We start from the raw sequence: 14242 nt of genomic DNA, 5'->3' as shown, positions 1-14242 counted from the left end.
GTAGCTGCTATGTACAGGGGGCTGATTATAAAGTAGATAGAACACTAGGTCTGGAGTCAAACCTGAAGAACTGAGGTCAAATCTGGCCTCGGATAATAACTAGCTGTGTGACTCTGGGCAAGTCACTTATCTGTTCTTTGCCTCCGTTTCCTGAACTATAAAATGAGGATAATAATAGCACCTAGCTCACTGGGCCACTATAATGTTTAAATGAGATAATATTTAGGTTATATTTTAAATATAACATTTGGTTTATATAATGAATATAATAAAAAGAGATTAGCACAATGCCTGGCCGATAGTAAGTAGTAATTAAATACTTACTCATATTCCTTCCCTTATATGCCCCCTCTTTACTTAAGAGATAGGTCTGCCTCAAAAGTAGTGATCAAATCAGCCCAATAAGAATCTAAATATGTGGCTAAAAAGAGTGATTGTTTATTGATGACTTATGTATACAATCTTGTCATTAAAAATGTTTTGTATTTTTTTAAATGGCATCATTTTCCAAATCCATTCCATAATCAGTAACTGCTTTCATCTATTGAAATGCCTTTCCTGAATTAGGACCATTAACTTTATCCCTATAGGGTACCTGCAAAATCTCCTAGACATAAAGGGTTATAATTGCCAGAGATTCACAGGAACAGATGATAAAATTCATAGATATTTAGGAAATGTCTGGAAGGATTCAATGTATATATGGGAAAAAAGTAATAAAGGATTATGCATGGGTAGAGTACCAAGGGAATGCTCATAGAGAGAGCCAATTAGAAAATACCAAATATAATGAGGAAAGATGGATAAATAACAAGTGAGCATATTAGTGTATTCATAGCAGAGGAAAAAACCTGTGTCATTGTGTCTTTCTATGCATGAATATGTACCTATATATTACTTTTCAAGTCATAAATATGTTGGTGATCTTTTAAACCCCCCCATCATCTGGAAACTGAATGGAATTATTAGTTACACAAGCTAATGAAAGTACATATATGGCTTGACTTTATTATTAAATAATATATTCAGTGACTCATTGTCCCTAAATTTAATTCTCATTTATCACTTTCCATGATTGTGTTCCTATGACTCCTCATTAAAAGATAGCTCTCCATCACACTTTATGCTAGGAAAGGCCTTCCCAGTCATTGTACTCACTAAAGTGATTTCAAATAGCTTTCTAATACACGTTTTCATGTGGAGACCAGTATCATTCAGTTTCTCTGAACTTTCAATTTTCAAACAATCTTTTTTGTCTTAAAACTTCAAGCAGTCCTTTAGGTGAAGGAGTGAAGTTTTCTTATTAAAACACTTTCCCCTTTTTATTCTATTATTGCACATTTATATAGAACACATTAACACAATACAGAACAAAATATTAAATATATGCACATATTTATATGTAAAGAATAGAATACAGAACAAAATATTAAAAGGTAGAGAAACAACTTTATATGTTTTGATAACAGCATTTTCTAGATCTCTTGGTGGAAACAGTAAGATTAATGAGAATAATCTCATTTCCTTTCTCTGCTCTCATTCTTTTGCTTCTTAACCTTTCTAGTCCTAAACTTTCCATTTAAGTCCTCATTAATGTCTGATAAAATCTAACCTCTAATTCTTATGATCCAGATATGGCCCCTTCCATTGGTGGAAAAATATATTGCATGTACTAACTTACTAACAATTACTCTTTTTTTCTTCCTCATAGATCCATCACGTGCTACTCTAAATTGTATACCAGATATTAGGTATAGAAGTAGACCAAACCTCATAAGTAAAAATTGGAATTAAAGTATGGTTTTAAATTGAAGCAGATAATGGATATTAATATGCCTCTTTTTAGGTTTGCAAAATGCTTTACCTGCATTATTCCCTTTGAATTTCACAATAACCCTGTGTAGTAGTGGGGACTTTATTTCACAAATGAGTAAATTCAGGTTCAAATAGGTAAGTGACTTTTCCCCAGTAAATACTGGACAGAGGATTTGAACCCAGATTTTCCTGTGGCTCTAAAAAGCAATGTAAAACACTGATCCTAAGGATCTACTGGATCCACAGAAGTTTCAGATTTCTTATTCCTACCATGAATCTGTTCAGTGATTGCCAGCAAAGGCATCTATCCTGAAGAAGCTTTGTCAACTAAAATTCAATTCAAATAAATGACGTGACTTGAGGGATATTTTATGACTAAGTTTGCTTCTGAGTTTTACTGTCCATCCCAGAGGGCACAAAACATTTAACTGAGCTGTGCTGTAAGATGTGTCCATCCTCTGAGTAGGAGATTCTCCTATCATGCAGACTCATGTGGGCATCAGGTCTAAGCCCACAAGGACATGTGAGTTATCTATCATTCCTATCTAACTTTCTCTTTGCATCTCTACTGCATATTAATCAATCACTTTCAATATTTCATTTCATTAGGAAATGTAATGGCTTTTGTTTACTACTCAAGTCATGCAAAATTAGTTTCCATCTCATTTTTCTAGTTTGTTTCTTTTGTTTGTTTTCTTTTGTTTCCTAGTCACCACTAGATCATTGACTGCAGAAGACTGTAGGCATTTGGCTGAGAGAATGTGGATGAAAATGGCTCTTTTGTTGTTTTTAAAGGTAGGAACAGTTCTCATGATTACCTTTAGCTTCCTACAGTGTGCATTATAGCCAAATACATCTATACAGACCCACTGCAGCACTACAATGTCTCAGGCTCCTTTTTGACATTATTATGGAATTAGCTTTCTCCCAACCCTCACAGGTCCCTAATAGGGAAAGTTTATTCATTTAAGAATTTGATGTCCAAATGATAGATCCCCTTGTCATTTGTTTAAAGCATTCCCTTAGAGATACTTTACAAATTCAAATATTCTAGAGCTATGAGAGAGGAAGAAAGCCACCCTCCAGTTTTGAAAGAAATTTTGGTTTATAAGGAATCTACCACCACTCTCTTGTTTTCATACTATTTTGTCAGTCTTTTTTATGACAGCATGAGCAAAAAACTTGACTGCTTTTGAAATAGAGCAGTAATTCCTTTGAGTGGGGCTCCTGTACAGATTTTTCTTCCCCAAAGATCACAGATGTAAGAGATCTTCGACAAATGCAGTTCTTTCCATACCATATCCTATAGTGAGCCTTAGGGCCACTTACCATGCTGCTTTTAGGAGGTAGGAGGGAACGAAGGGCTGGTTGCTAAGCTGTGTAAATAGTGTTTTTGTAAGAGGCTGAAATACATGTATTTCTGTTGCTTAGCAACTCAATCCACAGCAGTAGCCTTTTTCTTCATCTAGATTTCCCGCAAATTTTTGTATTATTTCCTCTGTGGAATTTCAAGATGTTTTCCAACTGATTTACCAACTTCCTCTATATCTTTGCCACAAAATTATTTCACCCAGCTCTGGCTTCTTTCCTTATTTTTTATTTTCCAAGGAAAATGCATACTGGCTAATAATTCCAAATTTAAAAAAAATTACCCAGAGAGCTGCTTTTAGATAAGAGTTAATTCCTAATTATGGTACTTACCCTATAATATTATGGCTGGCTAAACAATCACATATGCAGCCATTTTTAGCAATCTCTTAGGTACATTTGAATATAAGATCTACAGGCAGGTTCATATTGTAATATTACAAATTTGTTTCTTAGCATATGCAGCAAAATTCTTAGAGTATATCTTGTCTAATCCTGCTAGCAATCCTAAAGTCTGGAAAACATTTCAAGCTTAATAGCAGAGACAGTTTAGTACAGAACTAAGTTTTATACATTCTTAACAGCTTACTTTGAAGTTGCTGGATATGTTATTTACCTTCTTCATTTCAACATGACTATGACTTGCCTCTCTATATTAAAATCCATGCATACATTTTTAAATTCTATGTATTATTAATCACAAATATTATATTAAATAAGTAACATTTTATATAATATTTTATTTTACATATATTATGTCATGTATAAAATAAAATAAGTAGTAATTAAAAATAAGAGAAATAAATAGATGTGGACTCTAACAAAGAAAAGTAGGGTTAATGATAATTATATTAAAAAAGAAAGAAAGAAAAGAACATTGATCAATGATTTAAAAATACAAAAAAGAGAGCAAAAGAAAACACAGAATTGGACCCAGACAAGCAAAGCAGTGTAGAAACTACCCTGTTAAATATGAAATATATGTTTTAAAAGATGTATATAAAGGAGATTAACAATTTCATATGCGCTTTTTTTTCTATGTTCTTTGAATGTGGAAATGTTCATGTTTGTCAATGCTTTTCAAGTCCTTAGTAATAAAAAAGAAAATTAAAAATAAAATAAAAAAGAACATGAAAGTTTGATTAGGGTATATATAGTTTATCTATAAAATAGGTTTAGTCAAGATAATTTATACTAGATTATAAAATATGCTATATTTAAGGTATATGCAACCTATAAAAGGTACATGTAATCTATCTAAAGTGTATGTAATGTACATATAATCTATATATAAAACAAGTCAATCACTAGCACAAACTTTGAGAATCCCTACCCATGGAGTAACTCTGTATGTATGTGTATGTGTGTGTGTTTGTGTGTATACATAACTGGAGTTAAATTGCATGTGGAGAACTTAGGAAATAGGAAATTGGAGAAAGCATCAACAAAGAAATTGTGTATAATAAGTGCAATGCAGTTTTATAAAGGAAAATGTTCTTTTAAAAGTCAAAAAATTTAAACATAGGTATTATTGTACTGATAATTAATATGCAGGAAAAGCCTACTTTTTATTAAAATATTAAGGCAATGTTTGATAGCTTATCTTTTGGAAGATATGTGAAATGTTTCAAAGAAAAAAACTGTGCCTTTGATCTTTGACAAAACCAGCCATTTTCAATTTCCTTTAATAAGTTTAATTTATACTTAAAGATAAGAAATAATGGTTCCATGGAGTAATATTTATTTTATTTCTCTATTTGTCACTTCTTCACAATCTTTCTTTCTCTTTCTTCTCCTTTCCTACTCTTCATCCCTACACATGCACAGAGACAGCAAAAATAAATTTTAAAATGGTATTTTCCCTATTCTCTTCCCCTTCATGCTAAAAGAGAACCCAATCTCTAGTCTTCTTTTTATCCATCTAGGGAAAAAATTGCCTGGACTCAACTTGCTATAACATTTAACACCCATGCTACTGCTGCTTTTAGTAAAGGGAAAACTGGGCATAACGGATAAATTGTTGGATTTAGAATCAAGAAAATATGGATTTAAATCCCACCATAGAAAATTTTTCTAGGAATGTTAACCCAAGCATGTCACTCATTTTTTATGAGTCTCAATTTCCTCAGATGCAAAATGGGTATAATAATAATACCTACCTCAAAGGGTTGTTGTGAAGATCAAATGAGATAATGTATGCCAAGTGCTTAGCAAACTTTAAAGTGTGATATAAACTTCAGCAATTATTAGACCTAATAAAAATGCAATCTTTTGGTAAACATAAAGAAGAACCCATGAAAAGCTATCAACAAACGCAGGGGGCTAAAGGGAGAAGTGGAGGACTTCCTCTTTGTAATATTTGTAAACTGGGATGTATTTTCCTTTCTAATAACTCTAGCTAAGTGGTATAGTAAAATAAAAGTCTGGAACTCATCGAAAAGACACAAGTTCAATCCAGCTTCAGGGACTCACAGGTTATGTGACTGGGAAAATCGCTTCACTTTTGTCCGGTTTAGTTTCCTCTGTAAAATGGGAATAATAAAATCTGCCTCCAAGGATTGTAAGGATAAATGAGACAAAGTGTGTTGCAAAGCTTAAAGCACTAAATTACTTGTTCTTGCTTTTATTTTTATTATTGTATATTCATGTATCCCATTTGTGATTCACTCTTCATTAAGGACACAATAGGTGAGATGTACATATAATCTCTAAGAAAAGAAACTTCCAGGTGCTACATCTCTGAAAAGTTTTTAGTTCTTTATTTTCTTCTGATCAGAGACATTTTAGAAAGGAGAGTAAGTCTTTCTCATATAAAACATACTAAAGACTGGGCTAAATAGGACACTATTGATATTCATTCTTAATATCTCACTAGAGTGCTGTGGGCTTATGAAGGTTATATGGATGGAAGAGAAGCTATGATAAGTTTTATTTAACTGGAAAGGTTTAAACATATACCTGGAAATGTACTGTTTGTGCATTATCCAAGCTCCTCTATCCCCCAGCTAAGCTTGGAAAAGGATCACATTGAGGCAAATGATCTCTGAATCACATATTATTTGACCTAGTAATTAATTAATACCCTCCCCAAAGTCACCTGAGGGTTGTTATCTGCTTCAGCTAACATGGTATTAATGAATATTCTATTCACATGGATGAATTTCCAGGATTTTTTTCTAATAGTGTACATTTTATAACTTTGACATATATCAAAATTATTTTTCTTAGAATTAAAATGCCATCAATGCTTTACCTGTGTTGTAGCTGTTGAAGTAGTGCTACTCCTGGACCCCCACATCTGCTGGAACTGAACTCTGATTTCTGCAAATGTTTCAATAATGACAGCAATAAATACATTCTAAAAGGGAAAAAAAAACAACATATAAGCCAAACTTAACATAAGACTCAGTAGAGGTGGAGATAATCAAGTAGAATTTCAATAAATCATTTGTATCTCTGACAGTTTTATCAGAATAAATAATGATAATAAAAATAATAAATGTTACCTTCACAAGCCAGGCAAGAAAGAATATTAAGGTGATGAAATAAAAGTAGGAGCGCCATCTTGGAAAGCTGTCAATTGCTCGGTACATAAGGAACACCCAGCCTTCTTGGGAGGCAGCTTCATACACGGTGAAAATACTTGTACCTGTTGATAGAAAGGGAAACGGGTTGTGTTTCTTTTTTAGATTAATTAAAAAAAACATTTCTTAGAACAAAACCAACTTTTACCTACATTCCTAGTCTTAGTAAAAAAAGCTCTCCCAGAAGGATTATGTATTGGATGATACTTTACTGCTTTTTGTTCTTAAAAATTTAGATAAGCTATTCCTTTCATGGAAATGAAATTCTACATATTTCATTTACAAAGAGACGATTCAAAGGCAATCTAGAGATGGTGGACTCTCAAATGTTAACATGAATGTTCTATGAAAGAGAACTAAGGTAAGAACAAGCTACCCAGGAGCCCTAATTGGAGAGGTTAGGTAGCACAGTGGATAGAGAGTCATCTTGCTGAGTTCAAATCCAGCCTCACACTTATTAGCTCTGTGACCCTTGGAAAGTCACTTAATCCTGTTTCTTCATCTGTAAAATGAACTAGAGAAGGGAATGGCAAATCAGTGCAGTATCTTCATCAAGAAATCCTAAAATGGGGTGGCAAAAAATCAGACATGACTGAACAACAAAAAAGGGAACCTAAGACTCCCAGATCAAAAGGCCAAATTTTGAGTGTGTCCTTGACATCTGTGGAACCAACCCATTAAAGAGAATTTGTCACCTATGAAATACATTTAAAAACAGTGCTTTTGATTTGAAGCACTCCTTTAGAAAGATGAATCCATTTGGGCATCTCCAAATCAGTATCACCAAGCCCATCTTTGACTTCTAAAGTCTTTACTGAATGCCAAAGTGTGAACCAGTCAAATATAAAATGCTATTTTGCCTTTTCTTTCAGAATTATCCTTCCTAAAATCCTGCCTCTCAGCAGGAAGAGTTACAGGTAAGCAGAACTGATTTTAAGAATGTTGTTGACTATATGGACAAAACAAAATTTCAGTTGACAGCAAGCCTTAGGAAATAAAAAAAAGGTCAAATTATTTAACTTGAATCCAACTAATGCTTTTCACTGTTCTAATGTCTTTTGGATTTTGGATTTTTTGTAAACTGATGAGGAAACTGACCCCTAGATGATCTCTAAGCAAAATAACTTGAGAAAATTGAGTTTTTTGTTTAGATGACTCTGGAAAGTATTAAGAGCAGGAAAAAAACAAAAAGCACATACAGGCACATGGTAGAGTTACTAAAGAAGGACGAAGGAATTATAATAGCATGTATGAAACTAGATCTTTAGTTAAGCCCAGAGCTAAAGTTAACACAGAAGGAAAGATAGAAGGAAAATTAAACATATTGATCCATATTGATCAGCCAAGTAGCTTTATATACAATTATGGCTTTATGAAACACATAAAATTGGAAACAACAAATAAAAGCAGTTTTTCATATAAGATAAATATTATTGTTTCTAGCTCAAAGCAGTATAGGTATCCACAGAAAACTGGCATTGAAGTCAAAATTTTATTTACAAATTGCCTACTTTCTGCTGAAAAGAAGAGATTAATTTTATAAGCAACAATAGCCACGGATCACTAGAGTAAACCAGATTTCCAGACTTATTTTTAGGATAAAGGAGTCAACTCATTTCGGTTTAACAATGTACTAAGCACTTACTCTATGTGGAATTGATTGTGTTAGATATTCAGAATACTGAAGGGAAAAATCAAATGGTCTTGAGCTCAAGAAGTTTAGAAGTCAATGCATTCAGAAGAGGTTGAATGCTAGACATTAAAAATAGCTATTATAAGAATATACCAACTGGAAAGAAGATCTCTATTTGGAAAAAATGGGGAATTCCATATAATTCAGAATGGTATGTATCCAGTTTGTCTATTACTTATACTATTAGCTTCTCTGGTGGATGTTAACCAAGTTAAAGAAAGGCAAAACTGACATAAGTTAATTCTGTCTTAGTGATTGGATCCAGCCCAATATTTCTTCTGACTTAAATATTCATCCCAATGAAGTAGAAATGATCATTAGATGAATAGGTCCATGCTATTTCTATAATCTATGATGACTTATATATTCACAGAATGTTTCTGACCCAAATGAGTTTTAAGGGTTATTTCTAAGAGTGGTGATAGATTCTGTGTAATTCATTCATTCTCTTTCAGTTGGGCATCTGCTAATCAGTATAATATACACTTTAAGGACATGAAATAGTCAAGTACAAAATGCTATTTCACTCTTTATGACAGAATTATCCTTTCTAAAATCCTCACACAGGAGGAGTTAACAGATTTTAATCATGTTGCTCACTATATGGACAAAACAAAATTTCCATTTGCCAGCAAGCCTTAAGAAACAAAACAGAAGCTCAAACTGTTTAACTTGAATAAAGCTGATGCTTTTCACTATTCTAATTTTCTTTGGGTTTTAGTTTTTAATGAACTGATCGAGAAACTGACTTCCAGATGATATATAAACAAAATAATGTGAGGTAAGCTGGAATGTGGCTACAAAGTTGGGGGATAGGATGATGAAGATCTAAGCACTTTATATGAAGAAATAAAAGTTGAAGGAATTCTCTCCAGAGAGCAGAGCTGGAACCAATAGCTCTAGGGAGGCTTACTTTGACTTAGTATAAAATAGAACTTTCTGCAGATCGGAGCTATTTATAAATAAAAAAGGCTATACACTTAGGAAGCTCTTATTCACTGGAAATATTAAATGGGGAGTACTGAGAACACCAAATAGAGGATGTAAGCATTGGGTAGATGACTAGATCAGATGACCTTCCAGTCCCTATAAATTCTAGAGACATATCTAAATTTCCTTCCAAAGCAGTAATTAATCCTGTATCAAAGAAATAACATTTTACAGATAAATAAATAGGATATATAGACGAAGCAAACTGGTAGGAGAGCACTATCAACTGATAGGAATAAGGAAAAGTATTGAGTAACAGATGGCATTTGAGTTCAGCTTTGAATTAAATTAGGAGTTCCCATAGGCAGAAATAAAAGCATTCTAACCAAGATGATCTCAATCAGAGAGAGAGAATCCTAACCACACATTGGGGATAGCCTGTGTGAAAGTATGAGAGAAAGCTATTAATGTTGTTCCTGAGAAACAGCAAAGAGAGCAGTTTGGGTGGAATATGAATAAACTCTTAAAATACACAAAGGGGAATAAATGGGAAACCAGGTTGGAAAGATAGATTGGGATCACATTTAAAAGATATTAAATGCCAAACAAAGGAATTTGTATTTTCTCCTAGATGCAAGAGGTGGTCATTGAACTTTCTTGAGTCAGTCAAATCAGCATGTATCCTATGGCTCAGGACACTGCTTTCTCTAAAGAGTTGCAATGAGTCACAGAACTGTCTATGAGGCACAGTTCTTAAGACACTTCCAGGCATTTGAAAAGGAGAGATTAAAGATGTAGGTGGCTAGTGTAATGGGGATAGTTTGGGAAAGGTGTCTGCACTACACTAGATGAACAAAGTTGTGAGAAAATATAGAAAAGAATGGTGAACTGTCCTTTATGGAGGAGAAGGAATGTATCCTTAACCAGTAGAAGGTCAACCTCCATATCAGAGACCTGAAAGTTACAAAGAAGCTTTGGAGGTTAGGAGAGGGAGCTCACATTAGATGGCACTATAATACTATATAATATCCTGACTATTTAGTCTTTTCTCAAATTTCTTCTCAATTGATGGTTTTATTCTTAGTGTTATCCTTCAAGTAATGTCATTTTCCTACCATGGGCTCTAATCAGTATCTGTTTTTAAGCCTTTATCCTTTCCAGATGGAACAGACTGGTAGTCATAAATTTCCCCTGAAATTTTTAGCTACATCTTAGGGCAGATGAGCTAGATACAACCAATCTGGTCAGTGTCTATCTGGCCAGTGTCTGTGACTAGAAACAAATAATCCCAAGTCACCAGATGCAAAAGAATTAATATTTTCTGACTCTAAGAGTATTCTCAATCATATTTTGAAATAACTATCCTAGAATATGACAGGAAGGAGAAACAAATAATCATGGTCTACTAACTTTCCCATTTGCTGGCTTTTATATTTTCTCTTTGGCAGAGATTTGTCTCTTAGAAAATTAATTTCCTGATGTCCAAAATTTCTGGCATTCTTCTATTTACCTCCTGGTATCTAACTAAATAAAAAATAAAAGTGAAAATAAAAGAATAATGCTCTCAATTGTTTGAGCCTGGGAAAAATTCATGTTCCAATCAATTCTACATTTGATACTTAATGTAAAAGAATTCATCACAACTTATATTATCCTGCCTAATGACTGAATGACAACAATAATAACTTGGATAACCAGAGAATTGGTTCAATATTCTTCTTCGTAGATAGAAATGCATATTTCTGCTCGATGTGTTTCTAAAACATTTTAAAACAAATCCAAGAAGACCACTTCATCCTTGGGTCTTAACAATGAATTTCATTTTGTTACTGGTCACTTCAAGGAAATGTAAAACATTAGACTAGGAGGGTACTTTAATGTTACCTAATCATTTAATAGAGGAAGTGCCTAAAGGACAGAAAATAACTTGCTCAAGGTAACACAGATAATTGTTTTTGTTTTCAGGGATTAAATAGCCTTTTCCTCCTAACCTTTGTTTAAAAAAATCTAATTTATATATTATGACTCAAATGAGTAGATTAATTCTCTCAAACTCTTTAATAAAAGAAAGCTTTGGATATATTTCCTGTTCTAAAGACACGGTGTTGATAGAACACTGGGTTTCTAAGAGCTAAGTCAATGGAATACAGACTATGGCAGATCCTACCAAGCCAAAAGGCTCCAGGTATTAGTCTTCCAATGGCACATGTATCTGTAATCTGAAGAATAAAAAAGTCATCAGCAGAAGGCTATTCCACAATGTGAGAGGGCATTTGTTTTAGATATTGAGGGGAAAGTCACCACAAGTCATTAAACTATCTACTAATACCCAGAAATGATATATAATCTATCAATTAAGAGAGTACTATAGGTACTCTCTTATATTGTGTTAGGATATATAAGAAATTGTAAATAAGCCTGACCCCATCTCCTCATTCATGACTCCCTCTCAACAACAACAACAAAAAACAGATTTCAGCATTAATTTCTGCAACTGAAACGTTTATAACTTAATAGATACAAAATATATTTTAAATAAAATTGTTCAGTCCACTTAGGACATTTGAAAACTCCTGAATTAATGGGTTATCTTCAAGGAGGCTAATTCATCAGTAAATGGGAAGAAAAATGTTTTTCTTCCACCAACAATATAGGACAGTTGCGGCCTCTGGAAAATTAACAGAAATCTAGAAAAGTCAAAAAAGACTAACCAAGCTAAATTTCACTACAAAAATGTTTCTATTCAGATGTATATACTTTTTTAGTTAAAATCACATTCATGTCAAGAACTTAATATTACATTTAAGGAGTCTGGCTTAACCAAGGAATCAATCTGAAAGTTCATTAATTAGGTTCTGTTTGTAGCTTTGTTATAAAAGTCAAGCATTTATTAATTTAAGCAAAATCCCCTATCTATGAAGATGGTACCCGAGAATAAAATGTGAATTTCTTAGACAAAGCTTAAAAAGGAAATAACAGACTCCTGACCAGGGATGGAGTACACCTAGTAAACTTTGGTAATCGTGTATTTTACTGGCATTTTGCAAACTGAACCAAATTCAAAAGGCTGAGAGAGGGAGAAAACTGTCCACGAAGCTAGATATCATTACAACAAAGACAGTATTGTTAGTTGAGAAAACTGGAAATTTAAAGGAGCTATAATCCAATAACAGAGCCAGGAAGTTTAGTTTTAGTTTTTGGTTTTGTTTGTTCTTTATTGCCTCAAATGTCTATAAGCATGTAAAGTGTAATATATCCCACTCAGAGGAGTACTTGCTTCACATTCACACACTCAGAAGTGTGCTACAACAGTGAAATGGGGTGCTATATCTGAGTAAGCCACCAGATGGTGGTCCAAGCCTTGAGCTCCCAATTTGAATAACTGCACAAATTGTTTACTGTAGAAACCTGTAGGTCACCAGTAAGCCTCAGTCATCCTGCATATCTGTAAACTGGCTTTTATTTCTCTGGAACTATAACAAAATGCCTCCCTGGGCTCTTACCAAATCAAAGGGTATAATTTAAAATCCCTAAAAATCATAATTCATCTGGTTTAGATTCATATACAGCCCCACAGAATTTCTTTTCCAATTCCCTATGACCCTAAGGAGTCATATATAGAATATATTTATAGAACAAAATCAAAAGTGAAAGGTAAAGCATCATATATGCATACTATGGCTTTAATAAGCCATAATATTTTGTGTTCGACAGAATTTCTTCCCTTTTCTATTTCTACCCTTCTTGTAGACCAGTGAACTTGACTTCAACTCATGGTAACATTTAAAATTGTTTATTAAAGATATGATTAGTTAGTATCTAGAAAAGGAAGCAATGATTATAAATTCATTGAGAGAAAAGCTACCTATATTACCCAGTCATTTTGTTTGCATTTTGGACTGGGTTATTAAACTGGTTGATCAAGGGCATATATATATATAGAGATTATTTTCCCTGTCTTTTATTTTGTTTTATTTTTCATTGAAGCTCCTTGATAAAGTGTCCTCACACATTTTTTATTGGAATAGATGGCAAGAGATGGACTACCAGAAAATGACTATTGTATTTTTCATCAGATACCAAGAGCCATATTGGGAATTGAAAGAATATTTAATTTACACATGCTTGTGAAATTCAAAGAGATCTCTTACTGTGAAACAGGAATGATGTAATTAAGGCAGGGCATTTCATTTCAAACAAAGAATTATTAAACTTGTCAAAGCTACTTAGATATGACTCTAACTTTATAAGGCTTTATAAGGATTAAAATTTCTGATTTATTTCATTCATTTCACTGGATTAGGAGGAAATAACTGTGTAGAATTTTGAAGCAGAATTGGTAACATTCCAGAAAGTCAGAGTAAAATGTTTCTTGTGCCTCTTTATAGTATCAGTGTTCCTCAAGAGAATAATTCTCTGCTGCTATCACTCCTAGATTTGACAGCTGATTAATCTTTACAGAATTATAAGGGCTAGAAACCAAGACACCAAGTTTGTATAAATGAGGTATTTTCCAGCTTTGTAGATTGTATCACAATACTGTTATTTCTCAGTTTGTTTAAATCACCCATACAGAAATGCGTGTTACATTTTACATATTGTGATTTAATCAAGATTCAGCAGTACAACTCAAGTAAATGAAAATCAATAACCATATGCAAAGTACTCTCCTATTTGCAGAGACTGCAGGGATGAATAGTCTCTGTCATCAAGGAGTCTATACTCCATTGTTTAGAAGAATCAAATGCATAAATGCAAAAAATATAAAATATGTGCAAAATGGAGAGCAAGGAATTTTAGGCCATGGTGTAAAGAGTGTCAGGAAAGGCTCCTTGTAGGAGCTGGCACTTGC

At 33.3% G+C, this 14242-nt stretch overlaps 1 protein-coding gene across 2 annotated transcripts in view; it reads right to left on the bottom strand.

The window, feature by feature from the left end:
* Positions 1-14242, bottom strand: part of NALCN (sodium leak channel, non-selective) — a 483341-nt gene that overhangs the window by 281902 nt on the left and 187197 nt on the right. For both annotated transcript variants that reach the window (XM_044667195.1, XM_044667196.1), the window contains exons 7-8: positions 6690-6832; positions 6437-6541 (exon numbers count right to left, since the gene is read on the bottom strand). In XM_044667195.1, coding sequence (XP_044523130.1) covers positions 6437-6541; positions 6690-6832 — 248 coding nt within the window. The remainder of the gene's footprint in view (positions 1-6436; positions 6542-6689; positions 6833-14242) is intronic.

This window comes from Gracilinanus agilis, chromosome 3, assembly GCF_016433145.1.
Source record: "Gracilinanus agilis isolate LMUSP501 chromosome 3, AgileGrace, whole genome shotgun sequence".
Taxonomy (NCBI): domain Eukaryota; kingdom Metazoa; phylum Chordata; class Mammalia; order Didelphimorphia; family Didelphidae; genus Gracilinanus; species Gracilinanus agilis.
The sequence above is the reverse complement of the archived record's forward strand: the minus strand, read 5'-3'. Positions and strand labels throughout refer to the sequence as shown.